The following is a 25,394-nucleotide window of genomic DNA, read 5'->3' as shown; positions in this document are numbered from 1 at the left end:
TATCTCACCAAGCCCTTCCGCTTCCTCTGCTGGTGCCTGCGCAAGAAGCCGAGATCTCGTGGTTGGTGGGAAGCTTAGACAGAAAGCAAAGCCTGGGGATCACCTCCTGGCTGACTTACCAACTCGGGCCTTGGTGTTTCAGAGAAGTTATAGAGTTGAGGAACATTAGATGTTTGGGAAAGACATCTTCTTCTAAATAGTTCCCAAAGTCAAGCAATCTGCTGCATACTCACAGGCCATAAGCTGTGAGCCAGACCCTCCCTCTCTCCCTCCTCCCACACCAGCATCAGGTCCTCAAGAGCAGAGATTGTTTCATTTTGGGGTCCCCACTTCCAACTCTGGCTGGGCCCTGAATGACAGCTAGTTCCAGTTGGTTCTCACATGGCAGGATCTCAAGACTTGACTAGTTAATTCTGGGAATGGGAGACAACCTGTATAGGGGCAAGGAAGGGCCCCGCGTGAAGATAAATTTCACTTGTAGGTAAGACTTTCTGGAGGAAAAGACTTGACCTGGGCCATGAATGATGAGTAGAATTAGGTCAATAGGAAAGAATGAAGGATGGAGAAACATCCTAAGTCTAGAAAATAACCTGACCAAAGGCCTCTGTTTTTTAATTTTTTTTTATTTTTTAGAAAGTTTTATTTAGGGGGCGGCTGGGTGGTGCAGTGGATAAAGCCTTGGGCAAGCCACTTAACCCTATTTGCCTTGCAAAAACCTTAAAAAAAAGTTTTATTTATTTTGAATTTTACAATATTTTCCCCATTCTTGCTTCCCCCCACAGAAGGCAGTTTGCTAGTCTTTACATTGTTTCCATGGTATACATTTATCTCAGTTGAATGTGATGAGAGAGAAATCATATCCAAAGGCCTCTGTTCTTCAGGGAATACTTCCCCCTCAAATTCAGAGACCTGAGTTCAACTTGGCAGGAAGAGGGAGAGGACATTGCAACGAACTGCCGTCTCCCCCTGCCCCAGAGCACACACCAGACTTGTCCAGGCTGGCAGCTGGAAGTCACCGTCACGTTCACTTGACACCCTGAAACTAGGGGTTCCTAGGATTTCTAGTTGGTAGGAGCCGCAGAAATGACATAGTTTATGATATAAGTGAGAAAAGGGAGGCCCAGCAAGATTAAATGTTAGTTTAATGTATTGAGCATTCAGTGTGTGCACTTTGTGTCATTGGCAGGTTTGATAAATATGCTTGCTGCCTGTGCATTTGTCAAAATCACTGATCAGTACTGGGAACAGAACCAGAACAAATGGAGATCCTGGGGTGCTCGGGGTTCCCAAGCAGCCTGTACTCTGAAGGTCTGCTTTTTGGGTGCCGCCCACCCCTCCAGTCCCAAACATACCTCCATGGATGATCCTCTAGGCTCCAATAAAGCAGAGCACAGATGAAGGCTTTGAGAAAATCTGGGCAAAGTACATTTATAACATTCATCTGATTCCCCATCCAGTAATGCTGGTTTAAAAAAAGCCAGTGAGCTTTGTTCGGGGTAACTTGTAGATGGAGCCACCCTGTCACTGTGACCAGACTAGGTAGATGGAGAGGAGGAGAGGGAGAGCTTGAGGCGCAGACCCCTACCGTACCATGTGTCTGCACCAGGCTCATGTTCTATTTCCCATCCTCTTCATCTAATTCATGTTTCAGTCCAGGTGGACAATGTTGCTTCTGTTTCCAGAGAACTGTCTTTCCTTCTAGATAGACAGGGTCCAAAGGAAGGCAGCCAGGTTAGTAGGGGGTCTTGAGATCCTGCCATGTGAGAACTGACTGGAAGGAACGTTCAGTCTGTTTGGTCTGGACAAGACTTGGGGTAGAACAAGAGAATTGAATTCAAGTGTCTGAAGGGCTCTAGGATGGAAGGGGCATTGGACTGCGTGAGATGGGTCCCAGCAGGCAGAACCAGGAGGGAGGAGGACAATCTGAGAGGAAGGGCCCCCCAAAGACAAGCTGGGCATGGGAGAGAGCAGGCCCCCCGCCACTGAGGGTCTTCAGCCAGGAGCTGGATGGCCTCTCATCTGGGATTCTGGTCCAGGTCACAGCTGGACACGATGTCCCCCAGCATCCCTTCCCACTCTGAGGTTCTGTCATTCTGGGATAACCATGAAGCAGCCTTTTTCCTTAAACCTGAGTTGGCATATTGGCTGGTGCACATTGTAGCAGCGTTACATAGAAGGCTTCTCCTATTGATCCTTCATGTTCCCCAAGGAGAGAGGACAGCCTGGTAGAGACGGGGAGGCAGACCATACCCATCTCCTCTAATCAAATAGACAGAGCCTCTGGTTCTCTTCACAGGGGACCCTCCCTCATCCTTGCACAGATTGTCTCCCATTGCTTGGAATTAACCAATCCAGTGTATTCAGGGTCCCTGTTCCATGCACTGTTAGAAGACCCCCAAAATGAAACAATCCATGCTCTTATGCCCTCTCCTCTGTCCCCCCAGAATCTCTGGGCTTCTCCCAAAGCCCAGGCCAAGGGCTATCTCCTAGAGACCAGTGACCTCAGATTTCTTGGGTGTTCGTTTGTGTGTGTGTGTGTGTGTGTGTTTGTGTGTGTATTGACACACACACACATATATATATTTATGTCTGTATGAATACACACACACATATCATAGGCACATTTGCATTGTCTCTCTTGGTAGAGTAGAAGCTCCTAGAGGGTAGGGATTGTTCTGGCACAGTGTAGACACTTCATGTCTCTTGATGGATGGATTGAGCAGCTAGTGCCCTCCAGAGGCAGGGGTCCCCAAGAACACTGAGCTGGATGCCTGGGCCAGTCATTCCCCTCACAGAGCCTGAGTTTCCCCCACTGTAATCCAAGAGCCATCTTTGTGCCAGCCACAAAGGACTATTTGAAAGGCAGTGACTTTTCGCCTCCCTGCCTTCAGAGGCCCCGGAAGACAGACCTCTCTCCACTTGGGGGATAGGACAAACCCCTTTTGGACACAGCCTGGCAGGTTCTCTTGACCTTTTCCAGACAGTTCAATTGTAGGGGGACAAGATTGAACCATAGATTTTTAAAGCTTCAAGATCATTTCATCCATGGGTTCTTAGTTATGGGATGTCAGGGGCTCTGATTTTTTTTTTAAGATTTTTGCTAGGCAATGGGGTATAGTGGCTTGCCCAAGGCCACACAGCTAGGTAATTATTAAGTGTCTGAGGTTGGATTTGAACTCAGGTCCTCCTGACTCCAGGGCTGGTGCTCTATCCACTGCACCACCTAGCTGCCCCATCTATGATTTTTTAAAAAATACATCTTGATTGTTGAATTTGGGTTTCCTATGAATTTTCTTTTACACATTTCAAAGCATCATTCTGAGAAGGGGTCCATGGATTTCAGGAGATCGCCAAAGGGGTCCATGGTACAAAAAAGGTTAAGAACTTGGGGACTAGGCCAGCCTCCCCCTCTATTCTTTTTTTAAAATAGGTCAAGCAACCTGAGACCCAGAAAAGGGACAAGGCTTGTCCAAGATCCCAAAGTACGTTAGGATTCGAATTTCAGCCTCCTGCTCCCCAGTGTAGTCCTCTGTCTTCCAAACCACATTGCCTCAACGACACAGTCTATGTCAGTTCAGCAGTTAGGAGTCACATTCCACCCTGGCCACTGATGATATGGGCTTGGAGCAGCTCAAAGAACGCCAATTAGCTCATCCCAGGGAGTGTGAAGTATGCGTCCCGGCCTTGAGTCAGGATCTTTGTCCATCCTGACTGGACGTGAGGGTATGGATGGAAGAGCTGAGGTGGCAACAGGGACCTGGTGCTTATCAGATCTCTTAGTCCCATGTAGCAGGGTGGCACCCCAAGTGAGGATTCCCCTTTTCTACATTTATCCTCTCTGTAGACGTTGGGGGGCTGGGCTGGCCACTGGCCTGAGAGGGAAGGGTAAAGCTCTGAGCTGTGGCAAAGGATGAATGGTCAGTTTTGTCACTCTAGGGGGCTCTTGCCTTCTTCTGCCAGGAGCTCGGACCAGTGGAGGAGGCAGGGTCTGGAGAGAGCAAAGCCCTCTCCGGTGAACAGCTCGGGACCTCCAATTTCCTTTCTGAACCCCTGATAGAGGCAGGAAGGAGAAAGAAGGCTCGCCCCTGTTGCCCTCAGTGTCCCCTCATGGTAGTAATAGATTGAGAACTGAGTCCTCCACACCAACACCTGTCATCTTATGGTTGGAGCAACTGAGACAGAAAGTGACTTGTGTAAGGTCACATAGGTAACAGGGCAGAACTGGGCTTTGAACCCAGGTCCTCAGACTTTTCCACTGTACCACAGCTCTCACTCTTCTGTAGAGCATTATCCCAGAGGTCAGTGGCAGGGTGCTGTCCTTCTCCCTGTTTTATAGGAGACAGGTTCCGAAAGGCGATGGACTTTGGCCATCGTCACAGAGGCCCTGCAGGATGTGACCCCTGGGGCTACTCACTCCTTGGCCACTGGATGCATGACTGATCAGAAGTCCGAGCAAGTGGTTCTGGCATCACCCTAGACCCTGTCCCCCACCACACCGTGCACTGTCAGCCCGATGAGACTTGCCCAGGGTCCCAGAGCCAGGATATGTCAGGCTGGCCTTCGTCTGCTCTGCCATGATGCCCTGAAAGCCTCCAGAAGGGCCCTCGGACTGCTTCCTCCACAGAGGGTCACAGGCTCATAGATATGGTGCTGGGAGGGAACCAAGAAAACTTCGAGTCCACCCCCCCAAGATTTTATTCTCAAGGAAACTGAGTCCCAGGGACATGAAGTGACTTGCCCAGGGTCACATAGGTAGAAACTGCCCAGCTGATATTTGAACTCGGGTCCCAGCACTACAAGTTCAGGGCACTTTCCATGAGCCTGTCCTGCCTTGCAAGATGGTTTCCTACCTAATGACCTCCCTCCTGACCTGGGCCCTTTCCCACTTCGGGGAGGCACAGAGGTCATCATCAGCCTGAGAACCCAAAGTCTTCTTCATGCCTCTGTCAACCATAAGAGAACAGATTTATGCTTGTCTACGCTCAGCATCTGTCTCTATAAATGGTCTCTGGGCCAACTCTGTCCTAGAGGCGCCGCAGCATCAAGACTTGCCACTTCCTCCTCTGTAGAAGGGCAATATCAGTAGCTGGATGCCCACCTCGCAGGTGACTGAAGGACAACTTCTTCTGGCAAAGAGGAAGGAAGGGAGGGAGGAAGAGAAGGAAGGAAGGAAGGAAGGAAGGAAGGAAGGAAGGAAGGAAGGAAGGAAGGAAGGAGGGAGGGAGGGAAGGAAGGAAGGAAGAAAGGAAGAAAGGAAGGAGGGAAGGAGAGGGAGAGAGGAAAGAAAGAAGGAAGGAAGGAGGGAGATGGAGGGAGGAAAAGAGAAGAGAAGGAAGAAGGAATGAAGGGAAAGGGGGAAAAGAAGGAAGAGGAAAGAAGAAAGGAAGGGAGAAAAGAGAAGGGAGGGAGGGAGGAATGAAGAAGGAAGGGAAGAAAGGTGGATGGGAGGAAAGGAAGAGAGGAGAGAAAATAAAAGGAAGGAAAGGGGAAAAGGAAGGAAGATGAGAAGGGAGGAGGAAGGAAGGAAGAAAGGAAGGGAAGAAAGAAGGAAAGAAAAAAAGAGAGGAAGAAAGGAAGGAGGGAGGAAGAAGGACGAAAGGGAATAATAGCCTTTCCCCTGGCCTTGTGTTAAGTGCTATGACGATGACTAGGACAACACCATTTCTGGAGCACATCCGATGGGCCAGATACTTCCTAATTATTATCTCCTTTGATCTTCACAACTACCTTGGAAATAGGTGTTATTATCCTCTGTGCCCCCAGTGCCACTCTGAAGACAGGTCACCTGGTATGGTGGACAGTCTGCTGGGCCTTGGAGTCTGGAAGAACTCGGATCAAATCTCACCTTTGACACTTACTCATTTTTGATCCTGGACAAGTTACTTAAATCTCCCTGCACCTCAGTTTCCCTATGTGTAAGAAGAGGGCAGGTGATGGTCTCTGAGGTCTGTGAATTTGGAATCAGAAAACTTAGATTCAGATCTGCTACTTCTCACCAAATGATCTTGAGAAGTCCCTTGACCTCTCTGAGCCTCAGCTTCCTCATCTTCAAAATGAAGAGATTGGACTCGATGGACTCTAATGTCCCTGGTGGTTCTCCACTCTCTGTTCATCACAGCAGCTCCTTCCCTTGCATTCTTGCTCACATGCCCAGTAGAGGCCATGGCCATCCTAGGCATGAAGACTAGCCCTTCAGGAAGATAAGCGACATGGGGAGTGGAAGACTTCCAGCCTGCCCCCAGAGTGGGGAATCGGTGCCTGGTGCCCAGCCATAGAGCAGCAATGAGACTGAATTAGAAAGGACTGGCTGCCAGGAGGAAGGAGAGCATGATGGCAACCATGACTTGGGCATCCAGAGCCACCGCTGCCAGCCAGACTCCTCCTGCGACTTCTCTAAGCTAAGAGCCTTTGGCATGTTTGGCTTCTTTTCATTCCCCAGGCTTCATCCTTGTCAAATCATGAGCCCCCTGAGGAGCCCAGAGTCATTTGGCCTCTGCCTTTAGGACACAAGTCGCAGCAGGAATGACAAAGATCATAAAAACTCAGTGAAGCAGGTAGTAAATTGTTGTTATACTTTTTATTCAAATGAAGAAACTGAGGCTCAGAGACGTTCAGTGACTTGTGCTGAGGCTCGTAGCTCGTGAGCATTGAGGATGGGATCTGACCTAGGGCCCTTTACTATGTCCTGGAACAATGACCAACATGGAGGGTTTGACTTGGCAGGTGTCTGCCACCTCCTATATCTGTCTTGAATGGGTGCTCTCCTAATACTGTGACATTTACTATTGGGTGGGTTAGTATGGGGTGGATCCAACAGCTCCTTTTTGTCACTGAATTAAAGTATTGGTATAAATGCTGTCTCACTCATAGGATTGAGGAATAGGGAATATGTGGTCCTTTGGGCCCATTGCAGGCGTCAGCTCGAGTCCTGAGAGCTCCCCAGGGAGGGCATGTGTTGGCTCCTATCCCCATGGATTTTTCATTCGTTCTGTGAGGTCTCTCTGTTTTTACTATATTTTTATTGGTATCTTTCCTTTTTCTAAAGTCAACATTGGCCAGTGTCCTTTCCCCTGCCCCTTCCCAGAAGGCTGTCTCTTATAAAATGAGTTTTATAAGAATTTTATAATATTTTTATATAATATATAATTGTATATATATTTTTAAAAGAATTTTACAAGGGGAAGAGAAGAAAAAATTAGCAAAACTAATCTACACATGGAACAAGATTGGACTTGGTCTGCAATGTTCTGCCTCCATAGACCCTCACTTCTGTAAAGAAGTCTGAGAGGCAGCAGATAGGGGAGGAATGTCTTCTCATATATGTCTCTTCTCTAGAGCCAACCTTGTTCTTTGTAATTTTGAAATATTCAGTATTGATTGTTTTGAGGTTTTCTTTACTCCAAAAATTAAATATATATTTTAATAATAGTTCATTCCCCCCGCCCCCAATTCCATGCAAAGACAATTTTTAAGCTTCATTTTCTTAAAAGTGTAAAGAGTTTTTATTGGTCCCTACTATCTGCTGGTCACTCTGCTAAGCAGATGGAAACAGCCCCTGACCTCAAGGAGCTCAGAGTCCACCCAGGGAAATAGTGCCAGGGAGGCACAGGCTCTGATGGGGCTGGCACCTCTCCGGCTACTTCCTTTTGCATTGGTCCATGCAAGCCCATGCTCCTCCAGAGCCATCGCATTCATGCACAATAATTTTCCATTACATTTATGGATTATATAATTGGTTTAGCCTATGCCCAAATTGATGGCGATTTCCTTTGTGTGGCTACAAGTGCTGGAGTACTTTTGTCCTTCCATCCTGAAGGCTTTTCATTCCCTGGGTTTTGGAGGTGATGTGTATTTAGTATGACAGTTGCCCATTGAAAAGATGCTACTTCGATTATTTATACAGATGAATTTCGTATCCAAATATTTGAGGCTAGAAGGTCTGTCTCTGAGGATTCTCTGATTTCAGAACATTTTCTTTGTTGAATTCTCAAGGATGTCTTGAGATATGGTTTTGTTGCACATTCTGCTCCATTGTAGAAGTTTCAGGTATACAATTCTAGCCACTTGATCATGTTTTTTTCTAGGTTTTGTCAAAGAAAAAAACATCAGAACCATACTCTTGGTTTTAAGCACAAACACTTTTGATTCACTCATAATGATCTTATTTCAAATACTGTTCTACTTGAGAGACTTGTCCAAAGCATTAGAGGACTCTCTGTCCTAGATAATGTGTCTCCAACACAAGACTTATTTGAAGTCATATTTGTAGGAATCCTGAATAAAGGAAAAAGTAAAGAATAATAAAGCATAGTTCCATGTTTCATCCTGTCTGAAAGATAAATTTTGCTTCATCAGTCTAAAAATCATCATTTTACCTTGAAGAATAATTTTCCTAAAACTGATCAACTCCCTCCCCATGACCATTTTCTTCTGGGGCTGTTCTCTCTTCCCCCAGCCTATCCTCACTCCAGATGAAGGTGATCTGCACCAGGCAGAGACCTCTTCTTCCTCTTAGGGGGAAGCATGATCTGACCCCCTTGAGGGAGTCTTAAGGGGAGCAGTCGAGAGGTCCTTGTGCTTGTCTTTGTTGGGTCACCAGCTGATGATGAGAGGGGGAGCAAGATAAAGATTTCAGGTTAGTTCAAAGACTTCAAACTAGATGCATTTTAAGTGTGTTCTTAACATTTCTGAAAGGGTGAAGGGGAGGCGTTCTATCTGCTCCTCACTTATCCAGTAGATGCTCAAGTTTTGTGGCCTTCACGGTTTCTTGTCCAGTTTGCACCATTTCATTGTATAATCTGCCTTGATTGGTAAATCCTGATTCTTAGAGGATGGATTTGGAAATTTCAGATGGCCATGATGATCTGATCCTAAATTGCTATAATAAGCCTCCCTATTTCTATAAACAACTCTGTGTCACTCAACCCATTTGTATGGTGCTCTTGTGGGGGGGGCTTTTGATTCAACTCTTGAACCTCAGCCATTTCATAAGCTTCACCTGGACATCATCCTCTTTGGGGTCTGTTCAACAAAGGTGCTGGTATGGCCCTGTTGTCAGCTTTGCGTGGTTTTGTGGAATGAGATCTGTTTGTTCCAAACAAATATTAACACCTTACTGTTCACCGGATTTCCTGATATCATAGAAGAATAAAATTGAAGTTGACCCAAAAGGCAATACAGATGAGGGAGCTGCAGACTGTGCCCTTGGGTGAAGAGCCTTAAGAGGTCTGTGGGCAAACAACTAATCAGTGTTAGAATTAGAATTTGAACCCAGGTCATCTGGACTCTTAAAACTAACTTAGAAGCAGGAGAAAAATTAGGAAATAATAATAGTTCAGGTGGAAGACAATGAAAGCTAGGAAATAGGGTGGGGGGTCTTGTGAGTAGAAAGAAAAAAATAGTTATGGGAGGTTTTTAAAGATAAAAACAGACTTGGCAAGTGATTGACTGTGGGATGGAGAGGGAGGGAGAGGCAAAGTCAAGGACGTCTCCAAGGTTACAAATCTGGGCTGCTGCTGTATGCCTTAGGCAGAAGCAGGGATGTTTGGAGGTATCTGGGGAGAAAGACAATGGATTTCTTTGGGGCTTGGAGAGTTGAGGAGCTTATGGTCAGTAGATATCTAGCTTACCCCAGACAGCTGGGGATAGATTTTAGAGGGACTCTTAAAAAACATGTTGATTTTTCACTAACTTCTAACTGAAATCTAGCATTTCCTTCCAGTCTTCATAAATTTGATTCTATGAAGGGGTTATAGGCTTCTCCAGCCTGTCGCACAAAAGGTTATGAACAACATAAAGAGATAGGGGGTGGGGAGAGAGAAGCAAAGAACCTAGATGGCACACTGAAATAGGAGGGCAGAAGGGGGAGCTGAGATGGTGGAAGGAAGTTGTTCCTCTCCCTTGAATCTGAATTCAGGGATAAAAGGAAGAAAAGGAGAAAGAATAAGTAAAACAGGTCCATCTTTCTCCCACATCCCACTTTCCAGGGGTCTGTGTGAGGTGAGAGGGGCTTCCTCAGCTCGTCACTTCAACCTCTGGAAGTGGCAGGAAGTCCTAGCTTATGTCCCCACCCCATAGGACCAAAGAACATTCAGCACCATTTGGGGCTGGGGTAGCCAGTAAGGGACATCCACAAAGCCACCTGCCCATGGAGCATAGTGGCTCCCTCTCTCTGAATCCCTAGTTAACCCAAGCAGAGAAGGAAAGGAATCCAAGTCAAAGGCTATGGCCTTTGACCATGAAGAGCCTCTTAAGGGTTTCAAACCCCTCTCTTGGGCATCAGAAGGCCAGAGGGATTGGGAATGTGATGACATGAGTGAGGGGGGAGCAGAGGGTCAGACCAGGTGTAGAAGGGATGATCTTTCCGCCCTGAGAGTGTCCAGAGGCAATCAGTGAAGAGGACAGTGAGGAGGCCAAAGACTTCTCTGGATGTTCTGATTGGGAGAAGCAGGGCACTGGGGCCACCCCTTGGTTGATGGTGAGGAAACGCAAGCAGGGACTTGTGAGCTCCTTGTCTGGACCTTCTCAACTTGGGGGTTCATGAATATATTTTTAATGTTTTGAGAACTCTCTGTAAGTATGCTTGGTTTTAGTCCAGCAGCTGACATTCATGAAGGACCTGTGCTATGCCAGTCTCTGCAGAGAAGGGCAGAGCCCAGGACCTTTCTCAGGCAGCCTGCAGCGCAAGGGGGAGACAGCCACAAAGGCAATCAATCCAGGTTCCACTGGGTCTGGTCTCAGTAGGACAGTTCTAATATTAAGGAGGATTGGCTTGGACTTCATCTGGAATGAAAAAGAAGCCAGAGGGCCAGCTAGGTAGTGCAGTGGATAGAGCACTGGCCCTGGAGACAGGAGGACCTGAGTTCAAATTCAGCCTCAGACACTTAACAACTAGCTAGCTGTGTGACCTTGGGCAAGCACCATTGCCTTGCAAAAAAAAAAAGCCAGAGATGAAGGCCCATGGGGAATGAAGGGTCCAAGTGTCTCGGGATTGCAGAGCCTGTGGCATGAGACCCTGATGAGGTGGGGGAGTCCCCAAGGGTATTTAACCAGGAAAACCACCAGTTCACTTTGGGTTGATGTAATGGATCCTGAGCATAGAGGGAAACTGAGGAGAGAAGAGAAGCCTTTGGAGGATACAGTCACCTTGTCAAGGACTGTTTGATGGTGGGAATTCCACTTGGAGTTCTTAGCCTCCTGGGGCACCCTTGGAGGTCCACAGTGGAGAACTACCCAGATGCAGAGCACATGCCTGGATGCTTCTGAGGCAGGTTGAGGTTCAATGTCAAGAAAACTTCTTAATGGTCAGAACTGGGCAACTTTGGGAGGTGGGGGGTGGTGTTTCCTATCACAGGGAACTCTTAGAGAAGAGGAATGAAAGGAGTGAGATTTGTGGTGCTGCTGCCTGTGACCCTGGGCACACTCCTTCTCCTTCTGCCCCTCAGTTTCCTCATTTGTAATGGTAGTGCCCCATGGTATCCCTTGCAGGGTCAAGGGGTGGACTTGCCTCCTGCTCTCCCCTGGCAGGGTGGAGCCATCCAAGCCTCTTCAACAGCATCCCTGGCTTTGGAACTGGAAGATACCTCAAAAGTTATCCAGGACAAGCACCCATTTGTAGAGGTGGGCCCCGTCAGAGGCAAGGCTTTCTCACCCAAGTCCAGCTGTCACCTGAGGAGTATTGTGATCAATCTTGGATGCCCCATTTTAGGGGAAGGCATTGACGGACCTAGAGAGGACTGACCAATCTAGATCCAAGGGTCCAGAGACAGTTCTGGGTGTAAATTCACACCTGCAAGAGACATGGAAGATGCTAAGTTAGAATAAGATGCTACCTTGGGCGCCTCTAAGGATGTCCATGTGAGGTCTCTGGGCATCGGCTTCTTCATATGTCAAATAGGGGAACAGTGGTCGTCCTTCCTACCTTCCAGGGTTAGGATATAGCACTGAACATGGCTGATGATACAGAATCATATTTACATGACCTTACATGTCACTTGACAGCTGGGTGGGCAGCAAATAAAGTATTGGACTTGGAGTTAGCAGATGAGTTTGGTGTGACCCTGAGCAAGTCATTTAACCCTTGCCTGCCTCAACATCCTTATCTTTAAAATAGGATAATACTACTCGCCCCACACTTTGTAGTGAGAAGTGGTTGTTTGTCCTTCATTGCAAGTGAATTGGATGTGAGGTAGGGATGTGTGTGCAGGAGGGACTGTGTTAGGTCATCAGCCTCCCTCTCTCCTCTGGAGCCATCGGAGTCCAGTGGCCAGATTGGAATCAGGGCAACCAGAGATGGCCCTGGATGCAGTGGGAGACCGTAGCCTTTTTAAGCCAGGGTCCTTCCCAGGTCTCAGTCTGATGGAGGCTAGGTAAGAAAGGAAGCAAAGAGAGGTCTCTTTTCCCAGGGACAGCCGAGTCTAGGGGGGAGGAGAATCACAGAAGTAGACTGACCTGGTATCCGCTGGGGCCTGTTGTATTTGGTAAAGAATGATGATGGGGAGGTGTCTCAGGAGCCCAGGCAGCAGAGCCAAGCATCTGCCCCCGTGGGTCGTTTTGGTGGCTTCACTGGAGACCTGAGAGAGCCATTCAGACTCTGCTGCTCGTTCCTGCCTTGAGCCTCCTTGGTGCTCAGGCCTCTCCCAACCCTGGGACCCTGGGACCCTGGGACCCTGGGCCCCAGACAAATAGGATTCAGGGGGAGCTGAGTTTAGAGCAGGGGCTCCCAGCTCCATGGTCCATGTGGGACCCTGTCCATCCATTGTGGCCCATTACAAAACTGCTAATGATAAGAAGGTTTTGGATTAGCCCCTTGGAGAACTGTGCTGGAGCCCCTCGGTTGGGAATAACCAGTAAATACCTTCTCCCTAGTGCTCCCTTTATTCTCCATCTAGCTCAGAAATTGTTTTTAGGGTTTTTTTTAATTTTAATAATCTTCATTCTTCCAGTTACATTTCCTTTCTCTCCCCTCAACTCCTCTTCTGTGAAGAAGAGGAAAAATGTAGGGAAGCCTGGGACGGACTTGAAAAGGGCTGGCACCTCATTCAGCCTTCTGTGTTAGATGCCACACACATCGGGAGGGGTCCGGGTGGTGGGGAGCACCCCAGAACACAATTCAGCCACCCCTCGGATGCTTAGCAGCAGCATAAGTGACCCTGGGAAAGTCACTTCACCACCTGAGACCATCCGGCCTTCAAGTCGTCTTCCACTCCACATCAGCCACAAGGGGCTATTGGGTTAAGCCGTCAAAGATGAAAATGAATTTTGGTATTTTGTTAGTTTCCATTCAGACATGAATTTCTGCCCTCAAAGACTTTGTATTCTGTTGGGAAGACAGGGCATGTGTATAAATTAGTCAAGATAAAGTTTATACAAAATAATTGAGAGAGACAGAGACAGAGACACAGGGAGACAGACAAAGAGAGAGAGAGAGAGAGAGAGAGAGAGAGAGAGAGAGAGAGAGAGAGAGAGAGAGAGAGAGAGAAAGTGGGGGAGCAGTTGCCTAACAAGAGGGCCAGGGCATCAAGACTAGTTGGGTGACCAAGGCAAGGGTCTAAATCCTGGAGTAAAGATCTTTGAGCTCCACTCAGCCCTCACCCATTGTCTGGGGCTTCTGCCAATGAGGGGCCCCTCCAACTGCCTGCTGGGGTCAGAGTTACTTCCCTTGGAGCCCCCGCTGACAAGAGGCAAGGAGGTTTGGAACCACACGTGGGCAGCTCTTGCAAAGCCTCTCATTGTCTCTCTCGTTGCAGACCAAACAACACTCAGAGTTATTTTTCCTTTGGTTCACTGGCACTTCTACCCCCTCTCAGCCCCTGCAGGGTTGGCTTGTTCAAGGTTGGCCCCATTGTCCCCCAGATACATTAATTAATACAGAGCACCCACCTCTCCCCCACCCACAGCACAAATAGCAGTGATAATTGTGTTAATCCTAGATTATTGGAAATGAAAAGAGCCCCAGAAATCCTGCGGGTAGGCCTTGGGCTAATGGAAAGAGCCCGGGAGACCTTGAATGAAAGGGTGCCCTCACTCCACCTGCCCTGAGTAAGTCTTGAAGGCCCTCTGGCTGCCCAGGTTCCTGCCTCTATTATTTCCATCATTTCCTGACCGTCCATGCCCCGATTTGGATTGGGGCCACAAAGAGCTCACGCTTGAGTCAGGAGGGAGGTAGTTATAGAGTCTGAGTGTCTGGCTCTGAGAGATTGAGTGGGGAGTCAACTGGAGGGGGACAGTGGAGGAGGTGCCAGCCACCAGCAGGACTGGTGAGACCCAAGTGGCAGAGCCCTGACTGAGCATCCTTGGCCGTGTCCAGGCAGATGAATCTAGATTAGGTGTTTGGGCAATGAGGGATGTTCCTGCCACCCGGGCCTGGTTCCTGTTCTTTGGGTCTTGGCAGAAAGGGCTGGGAGCCATCGTCCCTGCTCTGCCTCCCTAAGACTTGAGTTCACATCCCTCCCCCTGCTCTTCCCCTGCCCATGACCTCAATTCAGGGGAATCAGAGACTCCACGGGAAATCTGGCTTATGCCTAAAATATAATCCATAGCATTACAAAGGAAACCAATTACATTGAAGTAGCGTCAGCAATAAAAACTAATGGGTAAATTCCAAGAGTTCAAGGATATGGTGGTTTGGGGGAATGAATGAAGCCCAGTGTAACTGGGACTTGGGGGGTGGGTGGGAGAGACAGCAGCATTAAAGGCACTAAATGAAGAGAGATTTGAACCCAGGTCATTCCATTATAACCACATCTGATCGCATGTGCAGTTCCCCCCACAATGATTGGACCCCACCTGTGGCTGGAGAGAAGCCCCTTGGGCTTCCAGGGATATTGGGGTTCATAAGATCTCAGGGCAGCATGTCTCCTCTCTCCCAACAGATGTCCCTGTGGAGAAGCTGGCCATGATGCCCTCGCTGAAAAGTGTGAACCTCCGACTGAACCCCCTGAATGCAGAGGTGAGGGTGATTGCCAAGCCGCTCATCAAGTTTGATCTCCTGATGTCCCCAGAAGGAGCCCTGAGTGATTCAGCGCCCTAGGGAGCTCAGGGTTGACATAACTGGACCCGCTTCCAGAGAGGCAGACCCTGGTGGGCACTGCAGCAGGCACCTTCACTGCAGTCTCCAGTGAGGGGCAGGATAGAGTCATTGGGGAGGGGGTGTGGGCATGATTGGGGAGGGGAGGATGTGTGTGGGGGGGGTTGCAGCTTTATGAGATGGGTGTGTTAGCCTTGTAGCTAGACCCCCAGAAGCAGTGGTGGAGGATGGTTTGATGGAGGGAGAGGTGTGAAGGCCAGGCTCTGACTCTGGTGCCACTAGGTTGGGGCTGGCTCTGGGTAGCACCCTGCTCCCTCTGAACCTCAAGCCTCATCTGGCTATAAGGGAGAAGTGGCTTTGTTGGCTTCTCCTGCCAGTATAGTCTAGGAAGCAGCTGGTGGGAAGGGGTTATAGGCCCCATGTCTGCCCCCTGGGCTATTGTGGGGAAGGGGCTTGGGAATCTTTTTTTGAACTTCAGTTTTTCTTCCTCTCGGCTCCTTGGCCCCTTGGGGGTGGGGGGTCTGCTCCTCTCACCACTTTCTCTAGTCATTTGTTCTGCCAAAGCTCAGACACCCAAGCTGGTAGAACTGGGGAAAAGGAGGGGTGATCTCAGCCTCTCACTTGACAGAGGACCAAACTGAGGCCCAGAGAGGGAAGAGTCTGACCCTTCCACCCAGGAGGGGGTGACTGGGCTGGGGCTGGTCCTGGGCTCTGAGGCTAGAAGGTGACCTTGGGTCCAACTTGAGGACACCGAGGCCAAAGAAATCCCACAGTGAGCAAGGTCAGCATTTGAGTCCAGGACCTCCAACTCCAGAGCCCCCGGAAAAGACCAGGCCAGAAAAGCTGCATCAGAACGTCACTGCTGCGGTTCAGGAGCGAGCCGAGCTTGCTCAGGTGGTCATCCCTCGCCCTCTGGCCCTTCCAGTTTCAACAATAGCAAGTGGCACCACAGGCAGATCAGCTGCCCCCAGCCTCGGGAGGAGGAGCATGGGGAGCTGGGCCAGAATCTGGCCTTGCTTAGGCCAAGAGGAGCCTTTCAGAGGGTTGTGGTGAACCCCAAATAGGACTGTTGGTGAGCATTGATGAGGGGCTACCAGCATGCCAGGCCCTGTCCATCTCAGCCCCAGCCCCTGTCCTCGAGGGGCTTGCAGGAGTCCTGGGGAGGGAGATTCAAACCATAGACAAAGGACTCAGGTGAGGAGGAGGGATTCTGGTGTGGGGCACAGCCTGTGCAAAGGCCTGGCAATAGGAAAAGGCACAAGTCATAAGCACTGAGGCACCCTATAAAGTCACTGGTTAGTCAGTGTCTTCTCCACCATGATGAGACGTTCTCAGAGGTGATCAAAGAGGAGCCATCAGCTCTGCTGGCATGACATCCTCCTCCTTCCTGAGGCCATCCCTGCACCTTGGAGCCCGGACTAGTAACACCCCTGTAATGTAGGGGCCCCCTCCCTCCCTGTAAGGGGAGACCCTGGGCTGTTCTGTAAATGCTTCTGGTGCCAAAGACCACTCATTAGCTTCCCCCTCTGTAAAATGGAGGTCCTCAAATATACACCTTTGGACTCTGAAGAGATCTAAAAGGGGGAGCTGCTCCCCAACTCTTAGCCTCCTTCCACCTGCTTTTCAAGTAGATTTGGAAGTGAGGCATCCCTGAGAATTAACTTGTGTGGACCTGGACCACCAGGGCCCACTGGCAGGGCCACTCCAGGATCCTGGTCATTGTAAACCATTGGCTCGGGGGCACAGCCTGGTGTCCCAGGAAGAGAAAAACATCCTGGGATATTGACACACGCCCTCTCTGACCCTTCCACGCTCTGCATCAACTTGTGCACCCCCTTTACCAGACACTCTTTTACAGAAATGTGCCCATCGTTGGTAATGTGAATCTGATTGGACGGGGTCCAGGTGGTGCCAGGGCATCCCTGAACCCAGGACATGTCCCAACTCTCTGCTCTCTGCAGAGCCCCTCCCACACACATTCTTCTTAGGGCAGGGGTCCTCTGGCATAAGGCCGAAGAAATCACGGGTCTGACACTACCACAACAACCACAGGCAACTCACATTAGTGAGTTAATTAGGCTAATTTTTAAGTTGATAATTTTGTGTGGCCTGCGATTGATGTAATAAATATCCAAATGACCCTTGGCAGAAAAAAAAAGGTTCCCCTCCCCAGCCTTAGAACCCACCAACCCTAGACTTTCTCCCATCAATGCCAAGACTCCACCCTTCCTGATACCCCCTCAGTATCATTGGGGAATCACACCTGAGCTCCCTCCTCTGTTGTTTCTACCTTTATCCTGGCCTTCCATCCCAACACACCACAGTTCCCTTGTACCTGGACCCCTAGTATGGACACTCCCCGAGGGCGGAAACCAGGCTGTTTCTTGTATCCCTAGTGCTTAGCATCTGGTCCATGTGGATTGACTGTTGACTGCAGTCCACATGGATTGACCGATGACCACCTTCGCGTTTCTACCCCAGCCATACATTTTAGCACACCACCTGCCTACCTCCCCTCATTCTGGATCACAATTCTTCCCCCTCCCTCCATCTCCAGGCTCTGACAGACAAGGCAGCAGACTTGGAGTCAGCAGGCCTGGGGCCAGGGCTGTCCAGTGACATCCCATTTCTGTGGCCTCAGGCTAGTCCACTGTAACTCGAGGGTATCGATCTCCAACCCCCAACTCCATCAGTGCTGTCATCCTCACTAACTAGGTGGGTCTGAAGCAAGAACACTCGAGTCCAGAGCAATAAGCCAAGGGTTTCAGCCAGGAAGAAAAGTTCGGATCCTTAACTGGAGGGGAGGCAGGTGCAGCCGAAAGGACAACGGGGTAGGAGTGCAGTAAAGAAGGGACTCCGGGGCCAGGAGTCAGGGCCGGGCCTCCGGGTGCTCAGGTCAGTCAGGACCAGGGCTGGTCAGCACATCTCCTGGTGCAATTTCTACCCCACCTAAGCTTAGAGCCTGAGATTTCAAGCAAAAGGAGCAGCCCCTCAGCCTAGAGCTAGAGGAGCCGAGGGGAAAATACTCGTCCAAGACCAACCACAGGGCCAGGTGTGAACCCTTTTCCCCACTGCACCATCCTATCTTGGCTTCCGGACTAAAGGCAGTCCACCCAATCACATGCAGAAGCTTCCTGCTTTGCACCCTTGCCTTGTTACAAGGAGTGACCTTTGTTTTCCACCTGCCACTTGGGAAGTTTTACCTGTGGAAAATGAAATTCCTTCCTTGCTCACTTCTGAAAACTTGGCCAGAGAAACCTTTGGTTTGTGGTGTGAAATGTGCTTGATTAGTTTGGGTTTGCAATAAAGGACATCTTGATTTCACCTGTGCAGTCACTGGGTAGGTTTTTTTGGGGGGGGGGTTGTTTGACCCATCTAAAGTCTGAAGTAATCTGTCCAATAGACTGGAATCTCCTCAAGAACAGAGACCATCTTTTACCTATCTGTATCTCCAGCACCTAGCTACAACGTCAGTACGTAGGAGATATTTAATAAATGTTTCTTGGCTGACTGGCCCAGACCCCAGAAGGTCACCTGAAGAAGAAGGCATGCCCTACTTTTTATGTCAGAGAAGAAGGGGTTGGTCCCAAGGCCTGGGGATGATTAGAACCTTTACCAAAGCCTGATATTCCACCATTTGGAGATTCATTCCTTTGGGTTAAGCATTGTCTTCTCTCTGTAGTTCTCTTTAAATGCAAATAACCAAAATAAACATAGAATATAAAATGAAAATAACTCTCAGAAGGGATAAAGCACAAAGTCCCTAAAATCATAGATTGAATTCATTTTAAAATCAGAAAAGCAATATGCTCCAAGGAAAGAAGAGTGGCTGGGGAGTCCAGAAGCCTTGGTTCAAATGCTACCTTTAATTAGCTTGTGAGTTGGGCAAGTCCCTTTTTCCTTTCTTGGGCCTCAGTTTCCTCTACTGTAAATGAGGGGATTAGGCTAAGTAATATCCTTTGGATTTTTGGTACATGAGAATAAATGATCTCTATGGCCACTTACAACTATTAAAATTCCATAGATGAGTCTTGTTCCCTGCCAGTACAGATAAGGCAATGTGAAAGTATGGGTCCTCATAGGGAGTGGGGTTGACATCACTGCCCAGGATGTCCTCCCTCTCCGGCCCAGACTCTCTACCCACGTGACTAGTAGCCCCTCCGGGGACCCAGAGCTATTACAAGACTATCCAGAAGGTACTGACTTCAGGTCTCCAACTTCCCTCTCGATGGCAAAGCCTGGCTCCCAGGGCTAATTCATGGAATGGTACATTTCCCCAAAGCCTCTGTGTCCAGGGGGATCTGACTCAACTTCTTCACCAGACTTTTCTTGCTCTGGATACTTCCAGAAAAAGCTTCCATGAACAGTTTGAATGTTGAGACCCTACTTGTGGGAGATTTAGAGTGGAAGACATTGAAGAGACCCTGGAGTCTGCACCCTTCATTTTACTGAAGAGGAGGCTGAGAGAAGGGGAGTGACTCACCCAGGGTCACAAGGCAGGAAGAGACAGAGTGAGGAGCAAACTCAGTGATCTGATTACAAATCTAGTAGCTTTTTACTATATTGTCTGTCCTGCCTTAGTGCCAATGGTCTATTCGTATGAAGCCAATTATGCCTTTAAATGTTTTTTTTCAATGTCTTGGCTTTTATACTTTCACCAAAGTCCTTGGGTGCTGCATTGTAATGGGGAAGGGCCTTTGAGTTCTTAAGGGCTGTATCTGTGGGGGTCAAGCCATGACTGGTCCACCCAAGCTGCCAAAGCTGCCAGTACAGACCTGATAGGGAAAGAAGAAGAAAGAGAGAGAAGAAAGGGAGGGAAAGAAGAAAGCAAGGGAGAAAGAAAGGAAAGACCAAAGGGAAGGAGAAATAAATAGGGATTCATTAAGCTCTTTGTATGAGCTGAAGATAAAAACAAAAGTGGACAGTCCCTGCTGTCCTGGTGCTTCCATTCTCACAGCGGGAAGCAACAGATACAGGAGAGTGAAGCTGCTGGGTGGATGGAAAGGCCTGGTGGTCCTTAGGGGACTGTGGCACAAGAGACTATGGGGCATCTTTACTCCCAATGGTAATAAAATGGTGACCATTCTGACCCTAAGCCATTGGAAAGTGCCATTGACTTTGGTCGTCAGAACTTTCCGAGTCATCAGTAACTGTGGCAGAGGAGGGCAGGGGAGGAGGAAGAGGAGGAGGAGTTTGTACCACCTGAAGAAGTAATAATCAGGTAACATTTCCACAAGGGCTTCTCCCTGGCATGCCTTTAGATTGGACTGGAAGCAGAGCCCCTTGCCCAAGTCCCAGAACTGGTTCCTCCCAGCCAACATAGCAACCTTCTCCTTGTTGGCAACCTCATGGGAGACTCAGAGTCCCCAGGAAGGTAAGAAGGAGGAAGGCCCCTCTGAAGTGGTGTTACCCCATTGATCATGGACAGTTTTTGGAAATCTGCTCCTGAAGGAAGGGCAAAGAATATCTCTCCAGACCAATATACCTTCAATACAACAGGTGTATTAAAGATATACCTACTGGCAGTGTGACCCCAGCCCCTAGGTACGAGTCTAATTTGCAGAGAAGGTCTTGATCTCTCTTCTAACTCCCTAGCCCTAGAACTTGGAGGTCTCAGAACCTTAGAGGCCATTGAGGCTAATCCCCTAATTTACTGTTGAGGAAACAGCTCCAGAGAGGTAAAAATGAATTCTGTGAACGTCTAATGACTGAGCATGGGCCTCAAAAAAGAGACAGAAGACACTTCCCTGACCCCTGCTCCTTTGCAGAAATGGAGGCCCATGGGAGCCCATATTCCATATAACAATCACTCTTTTGATGTATTATCTACTTTTGTTGATTTTTTCTTCCTTTTCAAAAAAAAAATCCCTATTCATCATATTATCTCTTACAACACAATAATCTTCCATTACATTCACGTACCACAGCTTGTTTAGCCATTTCCCAATCAATCTCTGATTCTTTTCTAAAGAAAAAAAGAAAAATGAAACTGATTCCTCACCCCAGGAAGCAAATATGGATTTCAGTTTGTTATGAAGCAGATTCTTGGGTTTCTGAAAATTCAAGGAGAGTTGTACAAGTTGGGATTGTCTGAGTGATTCTGAGTGAAATTCAGAGCCTCCATGAAGTTTTCCCAGGCTTATCCCCCACAAAAGAAGTGATAACTATTCCCATCTACCTCATTCTATCTAATAATGACAATTCCTGTGTCTCTTAGTGATGCATGTTTTCCAAAGCTTGCCTCCCAGCAGAACTACCATCTGCATTTTAAAGAGGAAATTGAGGGGGATTTGGAGAGTGGACATGACTTGCCCAAGGTCACACAGCTAGGACACTGGGACTGGTGAACTACCCAGGACTAATATCTACAGGCTGTGCAGGACAAAGAAACATTGCAACCTGTGTCTCAGTGGAGAGCACGGTTGGCTCATTGGACCTCCCTGCAGGTAAGGGGCTGCCACCATGCTTACCTCTTCCATGGGGTCTGGCTGGAGCAGGATGAAGGATCAAACCAAGATCTCCATACTATGCACAGTTCTGTTCCAATTGTATAAAACCAAGTCCACTTGGGTTCACACTCCCCACTTCACAAGAACGGGATGGGCGAGATTCGGCTAGACCACAAGATAAGGTCTTTGGGTTTTTTGTAAGTCAACAGCTAATGGAGTGGGGGGGGGAAGGAGAGAAAAAAAGAAATATATATGATAACTTAATACATTTAAAGGGAATAGCAAGCTGTACATAATAGATTTGTAGTTTCAAATGCAATTATCTTTTTTTAATTTTACTATGTAATGAAAATGCTTATTTTATACCATAAATTAAAACTAACTAAAAAAATTTTAAATTCATTGGGAGCATTTATCCCTTGAAAATCAACAAACGCTATAAGTCAGGACACAATTGTTGTTTTGTTCATTGTCTAGACTGAGAAAGTGATGGAGAAAATGCTAATGATGCAGATTCAGCTTTAAAATGCATACAGGTTTTCCTCTGAGGAGCTGGTGGTTAAATATTTACCAACATATTCCTGGTTTGGATGCTGAACGCCTATGAATAAGTGAGTTAAGGGCCATTATGGGACAAATGTAGAAATGGGACATACACTGAGAAGGAAGTAGATTAAAAGGGAGAAAGACCAGACCGTGTCTCCCAGGAGAAAATGGAAGCTAATCAGAGTGTAAGAGTCTGTGTTCAGAAGGAAGACTCCAAGGACTTGGGTTCAAACCCCATTTTGAAGCTCTCTGCTCAGCCAAATTCTGTCCCCTCTTGGAGCTTTGGGGCCTCTGTCAAATGAGGGGGTTAGGCTAAATAACCTCTAAGGGGTCCTTGGAGGCTGTGATGAGCAATGCTGAAGTTTGATTGAAAATGAGAAATTGAAATTCTGACGAGGGATGCTTCCAGTGAAGATGTGCTGCTTTGAAAGTTCAGAAAATTATACTAATGTCTAGTAATCGTGATGAGCTCAGAGATGTAGCAATTAGCTCAGCAAAGTCTAAATCAGAGCTTTGGGGGCTGAAGAAATGGGCACATGGGAATTTCTGGAGGCCAAGGAGGCCATTTGTTGGTCGGGGTCTGGGGTCAACCCTTGATGGAATTGTGAAGTCTACAAGGGAAACCCAGATTATCCATCTGAGAGGAACCATAGATGATCTTTAGACAGCAGAGGAAACTGAGGCTCATGGAAGTTCCCATTTGCAAAATGGGGAGAATATCACTGGCGATATTTCTCAGAGTTACTGTGAGAAAAGTAGTTTGGGAACCACAAAGCATTCTAAAATTCCAAGCTGTCTTTCTCCCAATTTGCCCCTGGAGAGAGAGCACCCCATCCTGTGTAAGACCCTTTCCCCCAAGCTCTGCCTTTCTGCCTCTTCAAAGACACCTCCCTGCCAGAACTCCTCTTTCCCTATCTGGTTCAGCTCAGTAAGGGAAGCTGTTAGCATTTTGGAATGAAAACCAACTCTCCTCTAGGGGTCATTAGGCAATGAGTTACTTAAGAGCTGAGCCTCAATTTTTGCCTTAGTTTATCTCCACAGGCCTCTCTATGGTGGCGATGACTAGGATGATGATAATCTTGGTAAATGATATCCTTTTAAGATGCTTTTAAGATCTATGGGGCACTTTTCGTGTGGCCTCGTCTGTGCCTATGACTAAGAGGTTGGTCTTGAAAACAACTTCGGGTTGTTCTCCCTTCCTGAACTGCCCTCTACGTGAGCAGAGCAGGAGTCTTAGGAGCCATGGGGAGGGGCCCTTGCTCCACGTTTCATCTCCCCTCCCCAGCCAACCACTTGGTTCTTCCATTTACAAAGTCTTGTCACAGGAGCAGCAAGATGGTAGACTAGACCCTATGGTCTGACTCCCCACAAAGGGCAGACTGAGCACAAGAGAGCCACCCAAGGGGTGATGGAGCACACTCACTGAGACCCAGCCTCCAGAGAAGGGGTGCAGCTAGGAGGTTGAATGAGGTTCATGGATTTGCAGTGACTGTGCAGGCCCAGAGCTCTTGGTCAAACACCTGCATTCCCCACCCTAGATGGGCTGCAGAGAAGGGAGGGGACTGAGGACAGTGGGAACAGCCTCAGATTTAGAAGCAAGGGAGCTGGCTTTGAACTTGGAGCTTCATTTCCTCCTCTATAGAGTGAGGATGGCCATTCACACTGGGACAGCCTCTCTCACAGCCTCACTCTGGGAAGAGCCATGGCAATGAGAGCTCTTAGCTATCAAGGGAGAGGGTTGCTGTTTTACTCATTCCACTCAACAAATAGTTATTAAGCACCTAATGTATACAGAGCCAGCTTATCATCTTGGAATTCTCTCCACTCCTCAGCTCTGTTATTTCCTTCTACACCAGGAGACTAATCATGGAAGTCTTTGCTGCTCCTCATTTGGTCTTAGATACTTTCTAGTTGTATGACCCTGGCAGGTCACTTAACTGCTATCTACCTCAGTTTCCTCAACTGTAAAAAAATGGGGATAATAACAGCATCTACCCCCTCCAGGTTTGTTGTGAAGTCAAATGAGCTAATGTTGATAAAACCCTTAGCTTTCTTCCTTCTTTCCTATCTTTCTTCCTCCCTCCCTCCCTCCCTCCCTCCCTCCCTTCCTTCCTTCCTTCCTTTCTTTCTTCCTCTCTCCCTCCCTTCCTCCCTCCCTCCCTCCCTTCCTTCCTTCCTTCCTTCCTTCCTCCCTTCCTCCCTCCCTCCCTCCCTCCCTTCCTTCCTTCCTTCCTTCCTTCCTTCCTTCCTTCCTTCCTCCCTCCCTCCCTTCCTTCCTTCCTCCCTCCCTCCCTCCCTCCCTTCCTTCCTTCCTTCCTTCCTTCCTCCCTCCCTCCTTCCCTTCCTTCCTCCCTCCCTCCCTCCCTTCCTTCCTTCCTTCCTTCCTTCCTCCCTTCCTTCCTTCCTTCCTTCCTCCCTTCCTCCCTCCCTCCCTCCCTCCCTTCCTTCCTTCCTTCCTTCCTTCCTTCCTTCCTTCCTTCCTTCCTTCCTTCCTTCCTTCCTTCCTTTCTCTGCTACAGTACTTAGAGCAGCCTAGAAACGAGAGCTGTTATTAACTGTTGTTTTCTCTGTCCCCCCCCCCCCCCCCTGTAGATATTCTGCTCCCACAGCTCTGCTATCACTGGCTGGCCTTTTGTAATTCTGCTCACAGTGAAAGACACTCCTGCTGTTCATTACTGTTGCTTTTGTGGATCAGGGCTGGGAGTGAATACAGCATCTCTCCAGGGCAAGCGGCCAACACTCCCCCCCAAACCTCCTAGTAAACAAATGTCAACCAATTATGAAATCTGGGAAAACAAGAAGGCCTGCAGAATGGGACTCTGGCTCCTCTATTAATAATCAGCCAATGTTTAAGCTCTGAACTGTTTGCACTCAGGACTCCCAGATCTCTATCCAGAATACTGAGCTGATGCCTTCAGAGTGATAATGATTTACATTTCTGGTCTCAGATTCTGTGATCCTCTGAACTGAGAAATAAATTCAAACATATGCACATATACATGTATACATTTTGGTATGGAAGAAAAGTTGGCCCCCATTCTGGACTTTTTTACTGGTTTTTTGTGGATTATTTTATATTACTGTGCCTTATCCCATAGTAGAGGCCCAAACACTGCCTATTGCAGTGGAGCTACCATAAAGATGAATGAGATCATATTTGTCAAAATGCTTTGAGACAGTAAGGAAGGTATGATTGACATTTCTATATACCTTAAGTTTTAACCTTCTAATCTTTCCCCTTATGTATGAATCAAAGTCAAATTCTTCTTGGCTTCTCAGACCCCCAACAATTGAACCCATAAATTCTATATGATTATAGAATTTGGATTTGGAGTTGACCACCCTCCTCAGTTTACAGAGAAGGAAACTGA

At 48.1% G+C, this 25,394-nt stretch overlaps 1 protein-coding gene across 4 annotated transcripts in view; it reads left to right on the top strand.

Moving 5' to 3' along the window:
* LRRC20 (leucine rich repeat containing 20) overlaps nucleotides 1-15,142 on the top strand; it is a 68,257-nt gene extending 53,115 nt beyond the window's left edge. For all 4 annotated transcript variants that reach the window (XM_074232454.1, XM_074232453.1, XM_074232455.1 and 1 more), the window contains one exon: nucleotides 14,874-15,142. In XM_074232454.1, the coding sequence (XP_074088555.1) occupies nucleotides 14,874-15,031 (158 nt within the window). In that variant the 3' untranslated portion in view covers nucleotides 15,032-15,142. The remainder of the gene's footprint in view (nucleotides 1-14,873) is intronic.
* Nucleotides 15,143-25,394: the final 10,252 nt, after the last annotated feature.

The sequence above is a fragment of the Macrotis lagotis genome, chromosome 4 (assembly GCF_037893015.1).
Source record: "Macrotis lagotis isolate mMagLag1 chromosome 4, bilby.v1.9.chrom.fasta, whole genome shotgun sequence".
In the NCBI taxonomy this organism is placed as follows: domain Eukaryota; kingdom Metazoa; phylum Chordata; class Mammalia; order Peramelemorphia; family Peramelidae; genus Macrotis; species Macrotis lagotis.
The sequence above is the reverse complement of the archived record's forward strand: the minus strand, read 5'-3'. Positions and strand labels throughout refer to the sequence as shown.